The sequence below is a fragment of the Pleurodeles waltl genome, chromosome 1_1 (genome assembly GCF_031143425.1).
Source record: "Pleurodeles waltl isolate 20211129_DDA chromosome 1_1, aPleWal1.hap1.20221129, whole genome shotgun sequence".
Taxonomy (NCBI): Eukaryota; Metazoa; Chordata; class Amphibia; order Caudata; family Salamandridae; genus Pleurodeles; species Pleurodeles waltl.
The window spans coordinates 84,244,751-84,263,468 of NC_090436.1; the positions used below are offsets into that span (position 1 = coordinate 84,244,751).

General features: G+C 48.7%; 1 protein-coding gene across 6 annotated transcripts in view; it reads left to right on the top strand.

Annotated features, from left to right (window-relative positions):
* The window catches only part of UBAP2 (ubiquitin associated protein 2), a 1,102,091-nt gene that overhangs the window by 911,094 nt on the left and 172,279 nt on the right, over window positions 1-18,718 (top strand). For 4 of the 6 annotated variants that reach the window (XM_069217184.1, XM_069216796.1, XM_069216874.1 and 1 more), the window contains exons 22-23: window positions 2,259-2,337; window positions 2,527-2,571. In XM_069217184.1, the coding sequence (XP_069073285.1) occupies window positions 2,259-2,337; window positions 2,527-2,571 (124 nt within the window). The remainder of the gene's footprint in view (window positions 1-2,258; window positions 2,338-2,526; window positions 2,572-18,718) is intronic. The other 2 variants (XM_069217098.1, XM_069217028.1) reach the window with 1 other exon arrangement.

Here is an 18,718-nt window from a genome sequence, read left to right on the forward strand (position 1 = left end):
CTTTCTTGTCACCAGTTACTGACTAGTGTGGTATTGGAAGGGTTTTACCCTCCTCCTAGATACGCTATATCTGCTTACCACAGCTACACCTAGACAGATCTTGCTATCTGGACACCTAAACAACTTCAATAAGGGTTTCCTGGACCCTCCCCTACCCCCCCACTAAACACAACCTTGGTCATGCCTCAGTGGGATCTCAATCTGGTTCGCACATACTTGTGTGTCCTTCTTTAAAGCAATTGCACAGCTGTCCCCTCATGCTCCTCACCATCAAGAAAACTGCCTTAGTGGCAACAACGTCTGCCTGGAGTGGGGGAGAAATACAGGCATGATCTAAGCTGCCATATTTCACTGTGTTTCCGGAAAAAGTGGTGTTACACACCCGTGCCTCTTTCCTTCCCAAAGTGGTGGCCCCTTTCCATCTGTCAAACTATCACTGTGTCCACTTTCTTTGCTCCCCCACATCAGTCTAAGGAAGAAGAGTGACTCCACTGGCAAGACCCAAAAAGAGCATTGTCATTCTATGTTCACCTCAAGAAAGAGTTCTGGGCGGACGACCAACTCTTTGTTGGGTATGCAGGAGCAAAGAAGGGACGGGCAGTACAAAAGCAGATCATTTCACTCTAGATCATTCTCTGTATCAAGATCTGGTACGCCTTGGCTCAGTGGCAGCCTTCCGAAGGCTTATGGGCCCATTCCCCCAGGGAAAAAGCTGCCACCACAGTGCTAGCAGGTGGAGTCCCAGTACTGAACATCTGCCAGACTTAAATGTGGGCATCCCTGCACACTTTTGCCAAACGCTACTGTCTGGGCAGTCAGGTACCCAGGGACGAGCATTTCGCTTGTTCCGTCCTGCAGGACTTTTTGGTCTGAAACATTGTCTACAGCCCACCACCAGGAGGATGTATCTTGGGTGTCGAACCAAAGGTAAGAAATCTGCAGCTAGAAATATGTAACAGATGAAAATGTTACTTACCTTCAGTAACGCATTATCTGGTAGAAACTCTTATCTAGCTCCAGATTCCTTACACCCACCACGCCTCCCCCCTCTGGGGACTTATTCGTTTTAGTGTGATCACTTTTTCAGGGCCCTAGTTTTGACACTCTTTGCACCAGTTCTTATCATGGCTCTGCAATTTTGGCATGGAAGGTTGTGGTCAACGTTACTTAAGCCCGTGCCTGGTTGGAGCCTATATAGGTGGCCTCAACCTCACATCAGGCCCCAACAATGCCATGCGGAGCTGAATGGAGCCACCTGACGGCATGCGCAAGTGGTACTGCTCCGCAAAAGTTTCCGGATCCAGCTTGACGTCTCGGAAAATCAAAGGTAAGGAATCTCCAACATTTTGAAAGTGCTGTGTAAAAGCTTAAATGCAAACTGCATTTAAAAATATAATAACCATACACAAATTATGTACTTTTGATCTTTTAGCTTTGTACATGGCACAAAAGCCAACTGAGAGCACGAATGCCATGTCTGTGTTCTTTTGGAAATCTGAGATACACTGCGGCCACTAGATTCAGGAACGCTGCGGGTGAATGAGACCGCGCGGCGTTCCTCCTTTTTATCCGATATTTAGTCATTCTGACACTCTGACGGAGATAATATTCGATGACTACCTAACGATATGATTATTGTGAATATATGAAGTACAGTAAGCCCTGATGAAGTCCTTAATGAGAGATACTTCTCAGAGGATGAAACACGTGCTGGCTGTTCTTATGGAGGATATCTGAACATTTTAAATAGGCTGTCCTTTTGGAGGATTTCTGAACAGTACTAATAAAACTTGGACTGTGATACAAACACAAGTTTGGTTGATAATTTACGAAGAAGACTGGCCATACGTACAACTTCTAACTCTGTTTTTATACCACGAGTGCTACGACTTTTGTTTGTATGCTTTTGTGTTTCTCTGGAAACATTGGAGGATTGAGGGAGATCCTCTTGTCAGAAGCACCGTGCCATGAACTAAATGTGTGATTTATTCTATGGACTTTCTGTGAGCGCCCATATCCTATGAGTATCTTCCTCGTTGTCACTGTTTTGAAGGAATCTCCAACATTTCAAAAGTGCTGTGTAAAAGCTTAAATGCAAACTGCATTTAAAAATATAATAACCATACACAAATTATGTACTTTTGATCTTTTAGCTTTGTACATGGCACAAAAGCCAACTGAGAGCACGAATGCCATGTCTGTGTTCTTTTGGAAATCCTCCTTTCTGGCATGTTCATGAAGTCCCATTTTGTTTTCAGGATTACTATGGAATTACATTTCCTGCTCCTGCAACTTTAACAGCAAGAGATGGAGGTCTTGCTAACAACCCGTACTCAGGTTAGTGTCGCATTTATGTCCAGTTTTCAAAGTTTGGATTTCTCAGTATACTTAGACTGCACTTGTTTGCAGCTACTTGTTTATTAAAAAAAAAAAAAGGAAAAATCAGCCTTTCACCTTTCTGCTTTATTTGAAAAGAAATGGGATGCTGGTGTGATAAATGACTGTTAATTCATACTGTTCATGTAGGGTCCCACCACTTTGAATTCTACATGACGTCAGACGGTAACCATGGTAAAGACATACTCTTCAGGTCTACGCTGTATCCACTGTGGGAAACTCTATGCCTACACTTCACACGAGTCACGACTGCTATCCTTTCCCGTGTGTTTTTTTAAATTTATTTTTTATACTAATTGCACACGTTGCCTCTCAGTCCCACATGCACTTTTAACCTGATGTTCACTGGTAAGGTGACTGAATCTGCTCAAGGTGTTTATTCAGGTTGGTGGACATAGCTAGCACAGGCCCGTTTCATTAGGACAGATCACACTGGACACTGCATGTCTGTCACATTGGTTGCTTTAATTCCATTTAATTGCTTCTCTGTTATTGTTTTTTTTCACTCCTTAGGCTTTTTAAGATTGTCCGTCATTCTTCTACTTGCCTTACTCGAAATGCATTTGAGAAAAGCTTGCACTGATATTTTTGCCTCTGGTTATTGTTTTTGTTATATTGCCTCTTTTAATACTCATTGATCATTTTGCTACATCCATTGCTAATCCATTGCATAAGCTTGTGGAAGCACATTTTACATACAGGTTTTGTCCGATGGAAGCATGTAAGAAAAGTTGAAGTGAAGGTGGCACACATCACAATATGCCACTGTGAACAATGCAGCTTTCCATTTTCCCACCTTCAAGCTCTTCTGGCATTTTGCTTGCTCTTTTTTACAGGAGAAGCTATATCACTAAATGTTTGGAAGACCACCTGGAATGGCTGAGAGCTGCAAGAAGGCATGTTGAATATCACTCAGATCAAACTCAGGCCATACTAACTATTACAATAGTTGATCCTCATACTAACTAGTACAGGAATTCATTCTGGAAAGGTAGCTCAGTCTGTTTGACTTCGTAACACAAAGAGAAATAGTCTTAGATACATTCTGGCTTTCTCCATCATGACATACATGTAGGTAAGACAAAGAAAAGCTAATGCCCCCACAGGCGTTTTACTGCTCCAGGGACATTAGAAGCATTATATGTCATTTCAATAGAAATGCCTAAGATTTACAATAAGACAATGGAATAAACTGTGAAGGAAATACAAAATGCAATAGTGAATGTAGAGAAACCCACTAAGAGAGAGTTGAAGTGAGAAACAGGGTTGGCAGTTTGCAAGAAAAGTAAGTTCAGCACAGCTACAATTGGTGGGTCTGTAGATAATCAGGATGAGGGTCAGAAACACAGCTGCATCATTTGGTATGGAAGTGAAAACCTATGTTTCTAGTGCTAAGTAATGAAATGAAAATAACAAATTCCTTGTTGCAGTTGTTCATCTAATGCCCAGAGAGGAGAGAACTCAAAGCCCAAAAAGTCAGTACAGTGCCATTGATGGGCCCTTTGATGCTTCAGATACATGCATTTAATATACGGTTGAGTTGGCAAAGAGATTAGAAATCTCCGGACATTTAGCCCCTGCCCACTAAGACTTGCTCACCTGTAGCTCAGACTAAAGCATTTGACTTGTAAATAGGAAACTGCAAAGGCAGGAAGAAGCTGCAGGGAAGCTAGCAGGGTTTTGGTTGTAGGAAGCTGGCTCTGTATATACTATAACAAAATGAGGTATAGTGTGCACATGAGCCTCTGTTAAGCCTCTGGGGATCCATAGGACTAAGTAGATAATACTAATGCTTTATTTTGTGGTAGTGTGGTCAGCAGTTATGCTTATCAGAGGGTACTACACACGGTCAAGAAATGAGGCACACACCCATTGACTAACTCCAGGTCAATGTTTTATGTATCCAAAAATATACATTACTTTTATTTCTGGAACCAGAACGATCTTTGTTGCAGGTAACTACAGTTGTAAGTTTGTACCAGTCTTGTATGTCAAATGTAGTTTAAGTTTTGCAGATAAAACAGTTTTCAGGTAAGACATCAATTTCAAAAGTAGTGCAATTTCTCATAGAAATCAATTTAGTCCTGGGAGAGAAAAATTAAGACAATTTACAGATAAGTACTCTACTTATGATCCAAGTCTTCGGGGTTTAGGATGCTCACAGGTCAATCTTCAAGTTGACCCCAAAAGTGCACTGTAGGAAGCTGGCTCTGTATATACTAGGTCTGTAAGGAAATGTGTAAGGAAATGCCTCCTTGGAGTGGTTACCCCCTGACTTTTTGCCTTTGCTGATGCTATGTTATGATTTGAAAGTGTGCTGGGACCCTGCTAACCAGGCCCCAGCACCAGTGTTTTTTCCCGAAACTGTACCTTTGTCTCCACAATGGCACAACCCTGGTACTCTGGTAAGTCCCTTGTAACTGGTACCCCTGATGCCAGGAAGGTCTCGAAGGGCTGCAGCATGTCTTATGCCACCCTAGGGACTCCTCACTCAGCAGCACACACAGCTTGTGTGTGCTGGTGGGGAGAAAAAGACTAAGTCGACATGGCACTCCCCTCAGAGTGCCATGCCAACCTCACACTGCCTGTGCCATAGGTAAGTCACCCCTCTAGCAGGCCTTACAGCCCTAAGGCAGGGTGCACTATACCACAGATGAGGGCATAGGTGCATGAGCACTATGCCTCTACAGTGTCTAAGCAAAACCTTAGACATTGTAAGTGCAGGATAGCCATAAAGAGTATATGGTCTGGGAGTCTGTCAAACACGAACTCCACGGCACCATAATGGCTACACTGAAATCTGGGAAGTTTGGTATCAAACTTCTCAGCACAATAAAGGCACACTGATGCCAGTGTACAATTTATTGTAAAATACACCCAGAGGGCATTTTAGAGATGCCCCCTGAAAACATACCCGACTTCCAGTGTAGGCTGACTAGTTCTTGCCAGCCTGCCACACACCAGACATGTTGCTGGCCACATTGGGAGAGTGCCTTTGTCACTCTGTGGCCAGGAACAAAGCCTGTACTGGGTGGAGGTGCTTCTCACCTCCCCCTGCAGGAACTGTAACACCTGGCGGTGAGCCTCAAAGGCTCACCCCTTTTGTTACAGCGCCCTAGGGCATCCCAGCTAGTGGAGATGCCCGCCCCTCCAGCCACTGCCCCCACTTTTTGGCGGCAAGGCTGGAGGAGATAATGAGAAAAACAAGGAGTCGTCACCCCCCAGTCAGGACAGCCCCTAAGGTGTCCTGAGCAGAGGTGACTCTTACTTTTAGAAATCCTCCATTTTGTGGATGGAGGATTCCCCCAATAGGATTAGGGATGTGCCCCCCTCCCAGGCCTAAACACTCCCCTAAATTCAGTATTTAGGGGCCCCCAGAACCTAGGAAACTAGATTCCTGCAACCTAAAGAAGGACTGCTGACCTGAAGCCCTGCAGTGAAGACGGAGACGACAACTGCTTTGGCCCCAGCCCTACCGGCCTGTCTACCAACTTCGAAGAAAACTGCAACAGCGACATCCAACAGGGACCAGCGACCTCTGAAGCCTCAGAGGACTGCCCTGCACCCAAAGACCAAGAAACTCCAGTGAACAGAGGCTCTGTTCAACCTTCTGCAACTTTCTTGCAACAAAGAAACAACTTCAAGGACTTCACATTTCCCGCCGGAAGAGTGAGACTTTCTACTCTGCACCCGACACCCTCGGCTCGACCTGCGGAAAACCAACACTACAGGGAGGACTCCCCGGCAACTGCGAGCCTGTGAGTAGCCAGAGTTGACCCACCTGAGCGCCCACAGCGACGCCTGCAGAGAAAATCCAGAGGCTCCCCCTGACAGCGACTGCCTGTAACAAGGGACCAGACGCCTGGAACCAACACTGCACCTGCAGCCCCCAGGACCGGAAGGAACCGAACTCCACTGCAGGAGCGACCCCCCAGGCGACCCTCTGCCTAGCCCAGGTGGTGGCTACCCCGAAGAGCCCCCCCCCCATTCCTGCCTGCATCGTTGAAGAGACCCCTGGGTCTCCCCATTGCTTTCAATACAAAACCCGACGCCTGTTTGCACTCTGCACCCGGCCGCCCCCTGTGCCGCTGAGGGTGTACTTTCTGAGCAGCACCAGTGTTCTTTCCCAAAGCCTGTAGCTTTGCTTACACAGTTGAGACACCCCTGGCACCCAGATAATTCCCTTGTCAAAGGTACCCATGGTACCAAGGGCCCTGTGGCCAGAGTCCCCAAGGGCTGCAGCCACCCTGGGTGACCCCTCACCAAGCACATGGATACTACCTTTACAGCTTGTGTGTTCTGATGGTGAGAAAGTGGCAAAGTCAACATGGAACCCCATTCAGGGTGCCATGCACACAGCCCACTCCCTGTGGCATATGTATGTCACCCCTCTAGCAGCTGGTGGTTGTTGCTGTTGGTGCCTGTTTTACTCCAAGGGATATTCCTTCTTCGTTCTCATGCAGACTGAAGACTTGCCGCTCTCAGAAGATGCACAGCAGGGTAACTGTTACAGAAGCTGGAAGGAGCCATAGAAACAATGTTGGGAGCAGAGTCTTCATCATGGATGCAGATTGTATGTTCCTGAAGGGTCCATTCTCAGTTCCAGTGGCTAGATGTCGAAGTAGAGGTTGCCGGAGTCCTGCTGGAATCTTGCAAGCCGAATCTGAGGACCCACCCAATGGAGCTGGAGTACGTGAGGGCAGCTCTGGTCATGCAGGGGTGTCCTCACACACAGGTACTTGCACCCTGCCCTCTGGGCTAGGAGGGTATACCCTAGGGGGTTGACTTGCAGTGACCTGGTGCAGTGATCTGTAGTGATAGCGGTGCGTGCACCCTTTCACGCAGGCTGGATTGGCAGGCTTGCAGATACACTTTGCATGGGCTACCCACGATTGGCATAATACATGCTGCAGCCCATGGTTAGCGTCTGGTCCGTCACTGCCCTGTGGGTCCCATATACTAGGGACTTACAAGGGGGCACCGGTATGCCAGATGTGGGGTGTGTGCGGTCCAAGCAACCAAATTTAAAAGGAGAGCACAGTCACTGGGGTCCTTTTTAGCAGTATCCCATTGAACACAGACACTGACAACAGGAAAAAAGTGGGTGCCACCATGCCAGAAAGAGGGTACTTTGCTACACTGAGTAGTCTACAAAATCAGCTCATGAGTGACTCGAGGTTTTGAGAGCTGTCCTGAACCTAATTCTATACTCTTCAGTGGTGAATCCAAAGTCCTCAGTCAGCGAAGCCGGCATGTGGTCGTAGCAATCAGCATCTGCACCAATAAGTGTGAGGAGCCTATCCCTACACTTACCAGTGAAGAGTTCCCAAAGAAGTGCTCTCTCCCCAATGAGACTTTTTCAGTCTTCAGGTTCCACAAGCCCTCTCAAAGGCTGTGAAACACTTGGTGATGTCATCACCTTCCTCATACTTGGGGACAATCCTTTTGGGGTTTTTAGGAGTATCGCAGTGATCTCTGTCCCTAACTGTTGTATTTCTGCCACCAGTAATGGATACTTAGCAAATGTCTGCTTTCTCCCTTTCTGTAGCCAAGAGCTCTCTCTCCCAGGCTAACCTTTTGACCATCCTTGCTAAAAGGTGGTCCTCTTCATTGAGGCTGCCCTCAATGTTCCCAGAGGAGCTGGACTCCTCCGTGGGAGACCCAGATCCTGTGAGCACTATCCTTGTGGGCAGGGACCTCGGTGTCCTGTCCTCCTTAGTTAGGTTAGGGGTGGGAGGGGGGGTTAATCCTCATGGTCCCTGACTTCTTTCCCATCTGATGGGAGGTCTTAATCAATAGGCTATACCTTTGTGTACTCTGCCAAAAGCTTCTGGAGCTTCACCTTGATAGGGTTGCAACCGGTTTTGATGTTTTTCAATCTGCAGAGGGACCTTAACTCGCTCATCCCAAATGGAGGTAAGGGTGATGTTGAGCTCCAGAACCATGTCCTCTGAGCTGAGCTGCTTATGATAGGAAAGTTGGATTACTTTTAGGAACTAAAAACTACTTCTAGTTACTCCCTAACTTATAGCATAGTATCTTTTTTACTCTTAAAAAATGCTCAAGGGGAAAAAAAGTCATTAAAAAAATCACTTGATTCTAAAGGCAATTTTGGAAATTAGTCATGTAATCAGATATTGACTAAGTAGTCCAGCAAATGCAAAGTCGTAGTACCCACCGCTGATCCAACAATGTAGGAAGCTGGCTTATACTTTATCAAAATGAGATAGTGTGCACAGAGTCCAGGAGTTTCCCAGAGGCTTAGATGCTAAAATAGATACTAATGCACTTTCTTATGGTAATGTGGTTGAGCAGTTAGGCTTATCAGAGGGTAGCGCAAAGCATTTGTTGTACTTGTAGTCATGAAATAAGGCACACACTTGATGACTAACTCCAGACTAATGTGTTTAAAGAGGAAAAGGATATTTGTTACTTTATTTCTAGATCAAAAGGAACTTGTTGCAGGTAAGTACATTTGCAATTAAGTATCGGACATGTGTATCAATTGTACTTTACAGTCAAGTAACACATCATTTTTTTAAATTTGACACTGCAATTTTCAGTACAGTCCTAGGGGTAGAAAAGTGTTAGTGCAGTTTTGAGGTAAGTACTCGACTTACACTTCAGTCTCTGTGAGTTAGAATGCCCACTGTTCTAGATTCAAGATGACCCCAAATAGGCACCACCAGCAACACGGGGCTGGCCGAGTGCAGAGGTCAATGTTGGTGTTGAATTTAGAATGGGATCCTATGAAGACTGGGGGCACTCGGAAACAGATCTGCTGGCCGGTAAGTCCCCTCGTCTTCAGAGGGCAGACCTGGAGGTTTAGGTGAGCACAGGAGGTGGGAGGGGGGACATAGGTCAGCACCAAACATCTTCAGTGGCACTGGGGTGGCTGGGTGCAGGGTGCAAACACAGGGTCAGGTTTCCCAATGCTTTTGAATAGGGGGACCCCAGGGGTCATAGAGATGCTGCAGGCTGGGTCCAGGGCGTCTGTTCTGGAAAACCTCAGGCGGGACAAGGGGTATTGTTGACTACTGAATGTTGATAGACTGTCGGATGGCCAAAGGCCTGGGGGCTGCGGGTGCAGGGGTACCTTTAGGTGTCTGGAATCTTTGTCCGGTTCTCTCGTGGTCAGGGAGGTCCCCTGGATTTAGGCTGCAGGCGTCATCGTGTTGGCCAGGAGGGGTCAACCCAGGGTGGACAAAAGGTCTAAATCGCCTGGGGACCTGCTCTGGACCCGTGGGCCACCTGGACTCGGGCCCTGAACGTCTGGTGCAGAGTGGGCAGGACTCACGGATTCAGGGCAGTTCTGGAGTTCCTTGTGGTGTTTCTTCTGGACAGGGCCGCTGTGCTCCAGAGTTTGTGGTCCTCTGGTGGGTAGGCACTCCTCTTGGTTTTGGATAGGTCGCTGGTCCTGCAGAATGCTTAGTCTTTTGGTAGTCCTTGAAGCTGCAGACAGGCCAGTGCGGCTTGCGCCACATCAGTTGTCTGGAGTCTTCACTCCAGGGGGGACGGGGAGGGTGTTTGTCTTAGCAGTCCTTCTCGTCTTGAGGTCACCAGGAATCTCACGAGCTATGTTCAGGGGAGCCCTTAAATCCTAGAAACCTAGATTTAGGGGTGCTACAAGGGTCAGGGGGCATTAGCCAATGGCTATTGTCCCTGAGGGTGACCACACCCTTCTGGTGTCCAGTAACTTTGGGGAGGGGGGACACAGTTCTATCCTTATTGGTCCCAGTCTCCAAACCAAGATGGAGAATTCTGCAGGAAGGGGCTCACTTGAGTTCTAGACACCTTAGGGGTGGTCCTAATTGGAGTGGTCATTCCTCCCTGTTTTTACTTAATTTTTCTGCTGGACTTGCGGCCATAAGTTGGGCTATGTTCGAGGGGGCTGGGAATCTCCACTAGCTGGAGTGCCCTGGGACACTAACGGGAGACCTGAGCCTTTGTGGCTCACGGTCAAGTGTTGTAGTTGCTACTGGGGGGCAGTGTGAAGCACCTCCACCCCAAGCAAACTTTGTTTCTGGCCTTAGAGACCACAAAGGTTGTCACCCCATGGGGTCAGGAACATGTCTGTTAGTGGCAGGCTGGCACAGACTTGTCCGCCTTACAATAAAGGCTTGGGTAAAATACAGGGGGCATCTCAAAGATGCTCTCTATGTGCATTTTACAACCTATCCGATACTGGCATTAGTGTGGGTTTATTGAGCTAAGACATTTGATACCAAATGTTTTAGTCTTCAGTGAAGCCATCATGGAGCTGTAGCCACACTGTACTTACAATGTCTAAAAATGGACTTACACTGTAGGGGCATATTGCTCTTGCAGCTATGCCCTCACCTCTGGTATAGTGCACTGTAGGAAGTTGGCTCTGTATGCACTATTTCAAAGTAAGGAATAGTATGCACAGAGTCCAAGGGTTCCCCTTAGAGGTAAGATAGTGGCAAAAAGAGATAATTCTAATGCTCTATTTTGTGGTAGTGTGGTCGAGCAGTAGGCCTATCAAAGGAGTAGTGTTAAGCATTTGTTGTACATACACAGGCAATAAATGAGGAACACACACTTGGAAACAATTCCAGGCCAATAGGTTTTTGTTATAGAAAAATATATTTTCTTAGTTTATTTTAAGAACCAAAGGTTCAAGATTTAAAAGTAATACTTCAAATGAAAGGTATTTCAGGTAGGTACTTTAGGAACTTTGAATTAGCAAAATAGCTTATATAGTTTTCACATAAATTACATATAGCTATTTTAGAACTAGACAGTGCAATTTTCAACAGTTCCTGGGGGAGGTAAGTGTTAGTTTTTGCAGGTAAGTAAACCACCTACGGGGTTCAAGTTTAGGTCCAAGGTAGCCCACCGTTGGGAGTTCAGAGCAACCCCAAAGTTACCACACCAGCAGCTCAGGGCCGGTCAGGTGCAGAGGTCAAAGTGGTGCTCAAAACGCATAGGCTTCAATGGAGAAGGGGGTGCCCCGGTTCCAGTCTGCCAGCAGGTACGTACCCGCATCTTCGGAGGGCAGACCAAGGGGGTTTTGTAGGGCACCGGGGGGGGACACAAATCCACACAGAATGTACACCCTCAGCGGCACGGGGGCGGCCAGGTGCAGTGTGCAAACAAGCGTCTGGTTCGCAATAGGATTCAATTGGAGACCAAGGGGTCTCTTCAGCGATGCAGGCAAGGGGAGGGCTCCTCGGGGTAGCCACCACCTGGGCAAGGGAGAGGGCCACCTGGGGGTCGCTCCTGCACTGGAGGTCGGATCCTTCAGGTCCTGGGGGCTGCGGGTGCAGAGTCTTTACCAGGCGTCGGGTCTTTGAAGCAGGCAGTCGCGGTCAGGGGGAGCCTCAGGATTCCCTCTGCAGGAGTCGCTGTGGGGACTCAGGGGGGTCAACTCTGGCTACTCACGGTCTCGTAGTCGCCGGGGAGTCCTCCCTGTGGTGTTTGTTCTCCACAAGTCGAGCCGGGGGCGTCGGGTGCAGAGTGCAAAGTCTCACGCTTCCGGCGGGAAACGTGTGTTTCAATGTTGCTTCTTTGTTGCAAAGTTGCAGTCTTTGGTGAACAGAGCCTCTGTCCTCGGGAGTTATTGATCCTTCTAGATGCAGGGTAGTCCTCTGAGGCTTCAGAGGTTGCTGGACCCTGGGAACGCGTCGTTGGAGCAGTGTCTTTAGAAGGGGGGGAGACAGGCCGTTAGAGCTGGGGCCAAAGCAGTTGGTGTCTCCGTCTTCTCTGCAGGTTTTTCAGTTCAGCAGTCCTCTTCTTAGGTTGCAGGAATATGGTTTCCTAGGTTCTGGGGAGCCCCTAAATACTGAATTTAGGGGTGTGTTTAGGTCTGGGAGGGCAGTAGCCAATGGCTACTGTCCTTGAGGGTGGCTACACCCTCTTTGTGCCTCCTCCCTGAGGGGAGGGGGGCTCATCCCTGTTCCTATTGGGGGAATCCTCCAAAATCAAGATGGAGGGTTTCTAAAGGCAGGGGTCACCTCAGCTCAGGACACCTTAGGGGCTGTCCTGACTGGTGGGTGACTCCTCCTTGTTTTTCTCATTATCTCTCCTGGACTTGCTGCCAAAAGTGGGGGCTGTGTCCAGGGGGCGGGCATCTTCACTAGCTGGAGTGCCCTGGGGCATTGTAACACGAAGCCTGAGCCTTTGAGGCTCACTGCTAGGTGTTACAGTTCCTGCAGGGGGAGGTGTGAAGTACCTCCACCCAGAGCAGGCTTTTGTTTCTGTTCTCAGAGAGCACAAAGGCCTTCACCACATGGGGTCAGAAACTCGTCTCTCAGCAGCTGGCTGGCACAGACCAGTCAGTCCTGCACTGAACAATTTGGTAAAATACAGGGGGCATCTCTAAGATGCCCTCTGTGTGCATTTTGTTAATAAATCCAACACTGGCATCAGTGTGGGTTTATTATTCTGAGAATTTTGATACCAAACTTCCCAGTATTCAGTGTAGCCATTATGGAGCTGTGGAGTTCGTTTCTGACTGACTCCCAGACCATATACTCTTATGGCTACCCTGCACTTACAATGTCTAAGATTTTACTTAGACACTGTAGAGGCATAGTGCTCATGCACCTATGCCCTCACCTGTGGTATAGTGCACCCTGCCTTAGGGCTGTAAGGCCTGTTAGAGGGGTGACATACCTATGCCATAGGCAGTGTGAGGTTGGCATGGCACCCTGAGGGAAGTGCCATGTCGGCTTAGTCATTTTCTCGCCACCAGCACACACAAGCTGGCAAACAGTGTCTGTGCTGAGTGAGGGGTCCCTAGGGTGGCATAAGGCATGCCGCAGCCCTTCGAGACCTTCCCTGGCATCAGGGCCCTTGGTAACAGGGGTACCAGTTACAAGGGACTTACCTGGGTGCCAGGGTTGTGCCAATTGTGGAAACAATGGTACATTTTAGGTGAAATAACACTGGTGCTGGGGCCTGGTTAGCAGGGTCCCAGCACACTTCAGTCAAGTCAGCATCAGGCAAAAAGTGGGGGGTAACTGCAACAGGGAGCCATTTCCTTACATGCACCCTTCCTTAAGGCTGTAAGGCCTGTTAGAGGGGTAACCTACCTATGCCACAGGCAGTGGTTTGTGGGCATGGCACAAAGCGAGGGATGTCATGTCAACGTTACCTTTTTCACCCCACCAACAAACACAATCCACAATAGCAGTGTACATGTGTATGTTGAGGGTTCCATTAGGATTGCACAACACATGTTGGCCTTAGAGACCCTCCCTGCCTATAGGGCCCTTGGTACCACTAGTATCTTTTACAAGGGACTTAGCTGTGCGCCAGAGGTGTGCCAAGTGTGGAAACAATGGTACAGTTTTAGGGAAAGAGCACAGGAGCTGGCGCCTGGATAGCCGTATCCCAGCACACACTAAGTCAAGTTTACATCACATATCAGGCAAAAAGTGTTGGAGAGGAGGGTACTGCAACAAGGGGTCAGTTTTCTACATGAGCGAGCAGTTAGACTTATCAGAGGGTAGTGCTAAGCATTTGTTGAACCCAGTCAATAAATGAGACATTCACTCAAGAAGGATCTCAAGACAAATATCTACTTTGTTTATATAATGTAAATGTATCTGATAGAGACTTCTAGTTGCAGATTCCTTACCTTAGAATTTCCCCCAGGCATCAGACTGGATCTGGAGTTTTTTTCCTGGAGCAGTACCCTGCACCCCATCAGTAGCATCTGTCGTCTCTGTTGGCATTGTGCGCACTGGATTGGATGTTGCAGGACCTATATATGAGCCACCCCAGTGCACTGAAGTCGTTTTTTGTCTTTCCACACCAGCCATCGCAGATCCAAAGAGAGCTACTCCCAAGTCATGTTTTGACTGTTTTGTTGCCAGAGAATTTTCCTCCTGGTGCGTCTGTTGTCATGTAAGACTGGGTTCAAGCCATGCAAATCCGGTCCAGGCTGTTTTCTCCCACCTCTAGACTACAGCAGATCTCTTGCATTCGCTGGAGTTCACTATAAACATGCCGAAGTTGTACCTGTCTCCCTCTCAGACTCTCTGCTTCACCGGGGCTGTTCTAGAAACAGTGCAGTTTCGGGCTTACCCTCTCAAACAGCGACTCCAGGGTGTGATACTGATGTTTCACCCTCTATCCTGGATTTTGGTGAGAATGACTCAGACTGCTGGGCCTCATGGCCTCATGGCCTCCTGCATTCTGCTGGTGGCACATGGCATATGCAGTCTGTAGGAAGTTGGCTCTGTATGTGCTATTTCAAAGTAAGGAATAGCATGCACAGAGTCCAAGGGTTCCCCTTAGAGGTAAAATAGTGGTAAAAATAGATAATACTAATGCTCTATTTTGTGGTAGTGTGGTCGAGCAATAGGCTTATCCAAGGAGAAGTGTTAAGCATTTGTTGTACATACACATAGACAATAAATGAGGTACACACACTCAGAGACAAATCCAGCCAATAGGTTTTGTTATAGAAAAATATCTTTTCTTAGTTTATTTTAAGAACCACAGGTTCAAATTCTACATGTAATATCTCATTCGAAAGGTATTGCAGGTAAGTACTTTAGGAACTTCAAATCATAAAAATTGCATGTATACTTTTCAAGTTATTGACAAATAGCTGTTTTAAAAGTGGACACTTAGTGCAATTTTCACAGTTCCTAGGGGAGGTAAGTTTTGGTTAGTTTTACCAGGTAAGTAAGACACTTACAGGGTTCAGTTCTTGGTCCAAGGTAGCCCACCGTTGGGGGTTCAGAGCAACCCCAAAGTCACCACACCAGCAGCTCAGGGCCGGTCAGGTGCAGAGTTCCAAGTGGTGCCCAAAACACATAGGCTAGAATGGAGAGAAGGGGGTGCCCCGGTTCCGGTCTGCTTGCAGGTAAGTACCCGCGTCTTCGGGGGGCAGACCAGGGGGGTTTTGTAGGGCACCGGGGGGGACACAAGTCCACACAGAAATTTCACCCTCAGCAGCGCGGGGGCGGCCGGGTGCAGTGTAGGAACAGGCGTCGGGTTCGCAATGTTAGTCTATGAGAGATCTCGGGATCTCTTCAGCGCTGCAGGCAGGCAAGGGGGGGGATTCCTTGGGGAAACCTCCACTTGGGTAAGGGAGAGGGACTCCTGGGGGCCACTTCTCCAGTGAAAGTCCGGTCCTTCAGGTCCTGGGGGCTGCGGGTGCAGGGTCTCTCCCAGGCGTCGGGACTTTAGGTTCAAAGAGTCGCGGTCAGGGGAAGCCTCGGGATTCCCTCTGCAGGCGGCGCTGTGGGGGCTCAGGGGGGACAGGTTTTGGTACTCACAGTATCAGAGTAGTCCTGGGGTCCCTCCTGAGGTGTTGGATCGCCACCAGCCGAGTCGGGGTCGCCGGGTGCAGTGTTGCAAGTCTCACGCTTCTTGCGGGGAGCTTGCAGGGTTCTTTAAAGCTGCTGGAAACAAAGTTGCAGCTTTTCTTGGAGCAGGTCCGCTGTCCTCGGGAGTTTCTTGTCTTTTCGAAGCAGGGGCAGTCCTCAGAGGATGTCGAGGTCGCTGGTCCCTTTGGAAGGCGTCGCTGGAGCAGGATCTTTGGAAGGCAGGAGACAGGCTGGTGAGTTTCTGGAGCCAAGGCAGTTGTCGTCTTCTGGTCTTCCGCTGCAGGGGTTTTCAGCTAGGCAGTCCTTCTTCTTGTAGTTGCAGGAATCTAATTTTCTAGGGTTCAGGGTAGCCCTTAAATACTAAATTTAAGGGCGTGTTTAGGTCTGGGGGGTTAGTAGCCAATGGCTACTAGCCCTGAGGGTGGGTACACCCTCTTTGTGCCTCCTCCCAAGGGGAGGGGGTCACAATCCTAACCCTATTGGGGGAATCCTCCATCTGCAAGATGGAGGATTTCTAAAAGTTAGAGTCACCTCAGCTCAGGACACCTTAGGGGCTGTCATTACTGGCCAGTGACTCCTCCTTGTTATTCTCATTATTTTCTCCGGCCTTGCCGCCAAAAGTGGAGGCCGGGCCGGAGGGGGCGGGCAACTCCACTAGCTGGAGTGTCCTGCGGTGCTGTGACAAAGGGGTGAGCCTTTGAGGCTCACCGCCAGGTGTTACAGCTCCTGCCTGGGGGAGGTGTTAGCATCTCCACCCAGTGCAGGCTTTGTTACTGGCCTCAGAGTGACAAAGGCACTCTCCCCATGGGGCCAGCAACATGTCTCTAGTGTGGCAGGCTGCTGGAACTAGTCAGCCTACACAGATAGTCGGTTACGTTTCAGGGGGCACCTCTAAGGTGCCCTCTGGGGTGTATTTTGCAATAAAATGTACACTGGCATCAGTGTGCATTTATTGTGCTGAGAAGTTTGATACCAAACTTCCCAGTTTTCAGTGTAGCCATTATGGTGCTGTGGAGTTCGTGTTTGACAAACTCCCAGACCATATACTCTTCTGGCTACCCTGCACTTACAATGTCTAAGGTTTTGTTTAGACACTGTAGGGGTACCATGCTCATGCACTGGTACCCTCACCTATGGTATAGTGCACCCTGCCTTAGGGCTGTAAGGCCTGCTAGAGGGGTGTCTTACCTATACTGCATAGGCAGTGAGAGGCTGGCATGGCACCCTGAGGGGAGTGCCATGTCGACTTACTCGTTTTGTCCTCACTAGCACACACAAGCTGGCAAGCAGTGTGTCTGTGCTGAGTGAGAGGTCTCCAGGGTGGCATAAGACATGCTGCAGCCCTTAGAGACCTTCCTTGGCATCAGGGCCCTTGGTACTAGAAGTACCAGTTACCAGGGACTTATCTGGATGCCAGGGTCTGCCAATTGTGGATACAAAAGTACAGGTTAGGGAAAGAACACTGGTGCTGGGGCCTGGTTAGCAGGCCTCAGCACACTTTCAATTGTAAACATAGCATCAGCAAAGGCAAAAAGTCAGGGGGCAACCATGCCAAGGAGGCATTTCCTTACACAGTCTCTGCAGTGGGACCTGAAGTTCCATTGAATGCAGCATCAGGGAAATCTCTCTGGCAAGGTCCAGATATCGAAGGTGACTGCACAAGATATGCAGTGGTGTCTCTTGAACTGTGATTGGGCAGATACCTCTACCTTCCCCATCCAGATCTGACGGTAGTGACATGTCTCCCCTGGGATGGGGAAACCACATGGGAGAGGCAGAGATCAGAGGCGTCTGGTCACCGGTGAGGTCCGGGCTCCACCTCAATCTTTTGGAGCTCAGGGAGAGGAGACTTGTATTGAAAGCATTCCTTCCCTTTCTCAAAGTGAAAGTAGTGCAGGTCTTCACAGACAACACCATCACCATGTGGTACTGCAACAAGCGGGTGGGATTGTGGATCCTTTGTCAGGAGGCTCTGCGCCTATGGCCATGACTGGAACATCAGGGGATTTCCCTGGTGGTTCAACACCTGGCAGGCTTTCTGAACGCTATAGTGGACAAACTCAGCTGACAATGCCTGGTCGGTCACAAATGGCGTCTCCATCTGGGGGTGGTGCAAGATCTTTTTCAGCAGTCGGTAATCCCTTGGTTAGAGCTGTTCCCCTCCACAGAGAACGCACAGTGTCAACAGTTTTGCATGTTGGAGGCTCCACGGCGGCACTCATTAAGCAACACTTTTCGTCTCAAGTGGAGCTCATGCATCGTGTGCTCCTTTCTGCCTGTACCACTTCTGGTCCGAGTTCTCAAGAAGATCAAGAACGACTGGGCCCAAGTAAGCCTTGTGGCTCCAGACTGGGCACAAAGAGTTTGGTATCCTGAGTGTAGGCAAGTGCCATCTTTCTGGCATAGTTACCTCCACTTTTCACCAGATGTCCCTGTTTGGACTGTATTTCACTGTTGTCCTGCTAACGAGGACCCCAGTGACTGTGCTCTTTCCTCTACATTTAGTTGCTGGTAACCTTATTACATCCACAATTGGCATACTGGTGTACCCAAGTACACCAGTATGCCAATTTGGCATACTGGTGCACTTGGGTACACCCTTTTGGCACCACACCTGACCCCTGAATTTAGACAATAAGTTACCCCTCTGGTAGGCCGTTCATCCAAAGGGCAGGTTGCATGTCTCTAGGTACGAGGGTAACCCTGCATGAGCAGGGTGCGCCTACAGACCCCAGCCCATTCCTGGACTCAAAGTGCAGCAGGCTCAGGTCGAAGAGGCAAAACAAAGTATTTGCTTCAAGGGAGGGGCGTGACCACCTCCCCTGTGTAATAGGTGACTAAGGGCTGACGTGGGGTGGCCTCTGTGTGCCACCAGACTGCTTTGAAGGGCACATTTGATGCCCTCTTGCTTAATCTGGTTTGCACCAGTTCAAGAACCACCGATTCCGGCTCTGGTGCAAAACTGCACCATGGACAGAGGAGTGACTCCTCCCTCCCAGGTCCTCCCCTAGGGA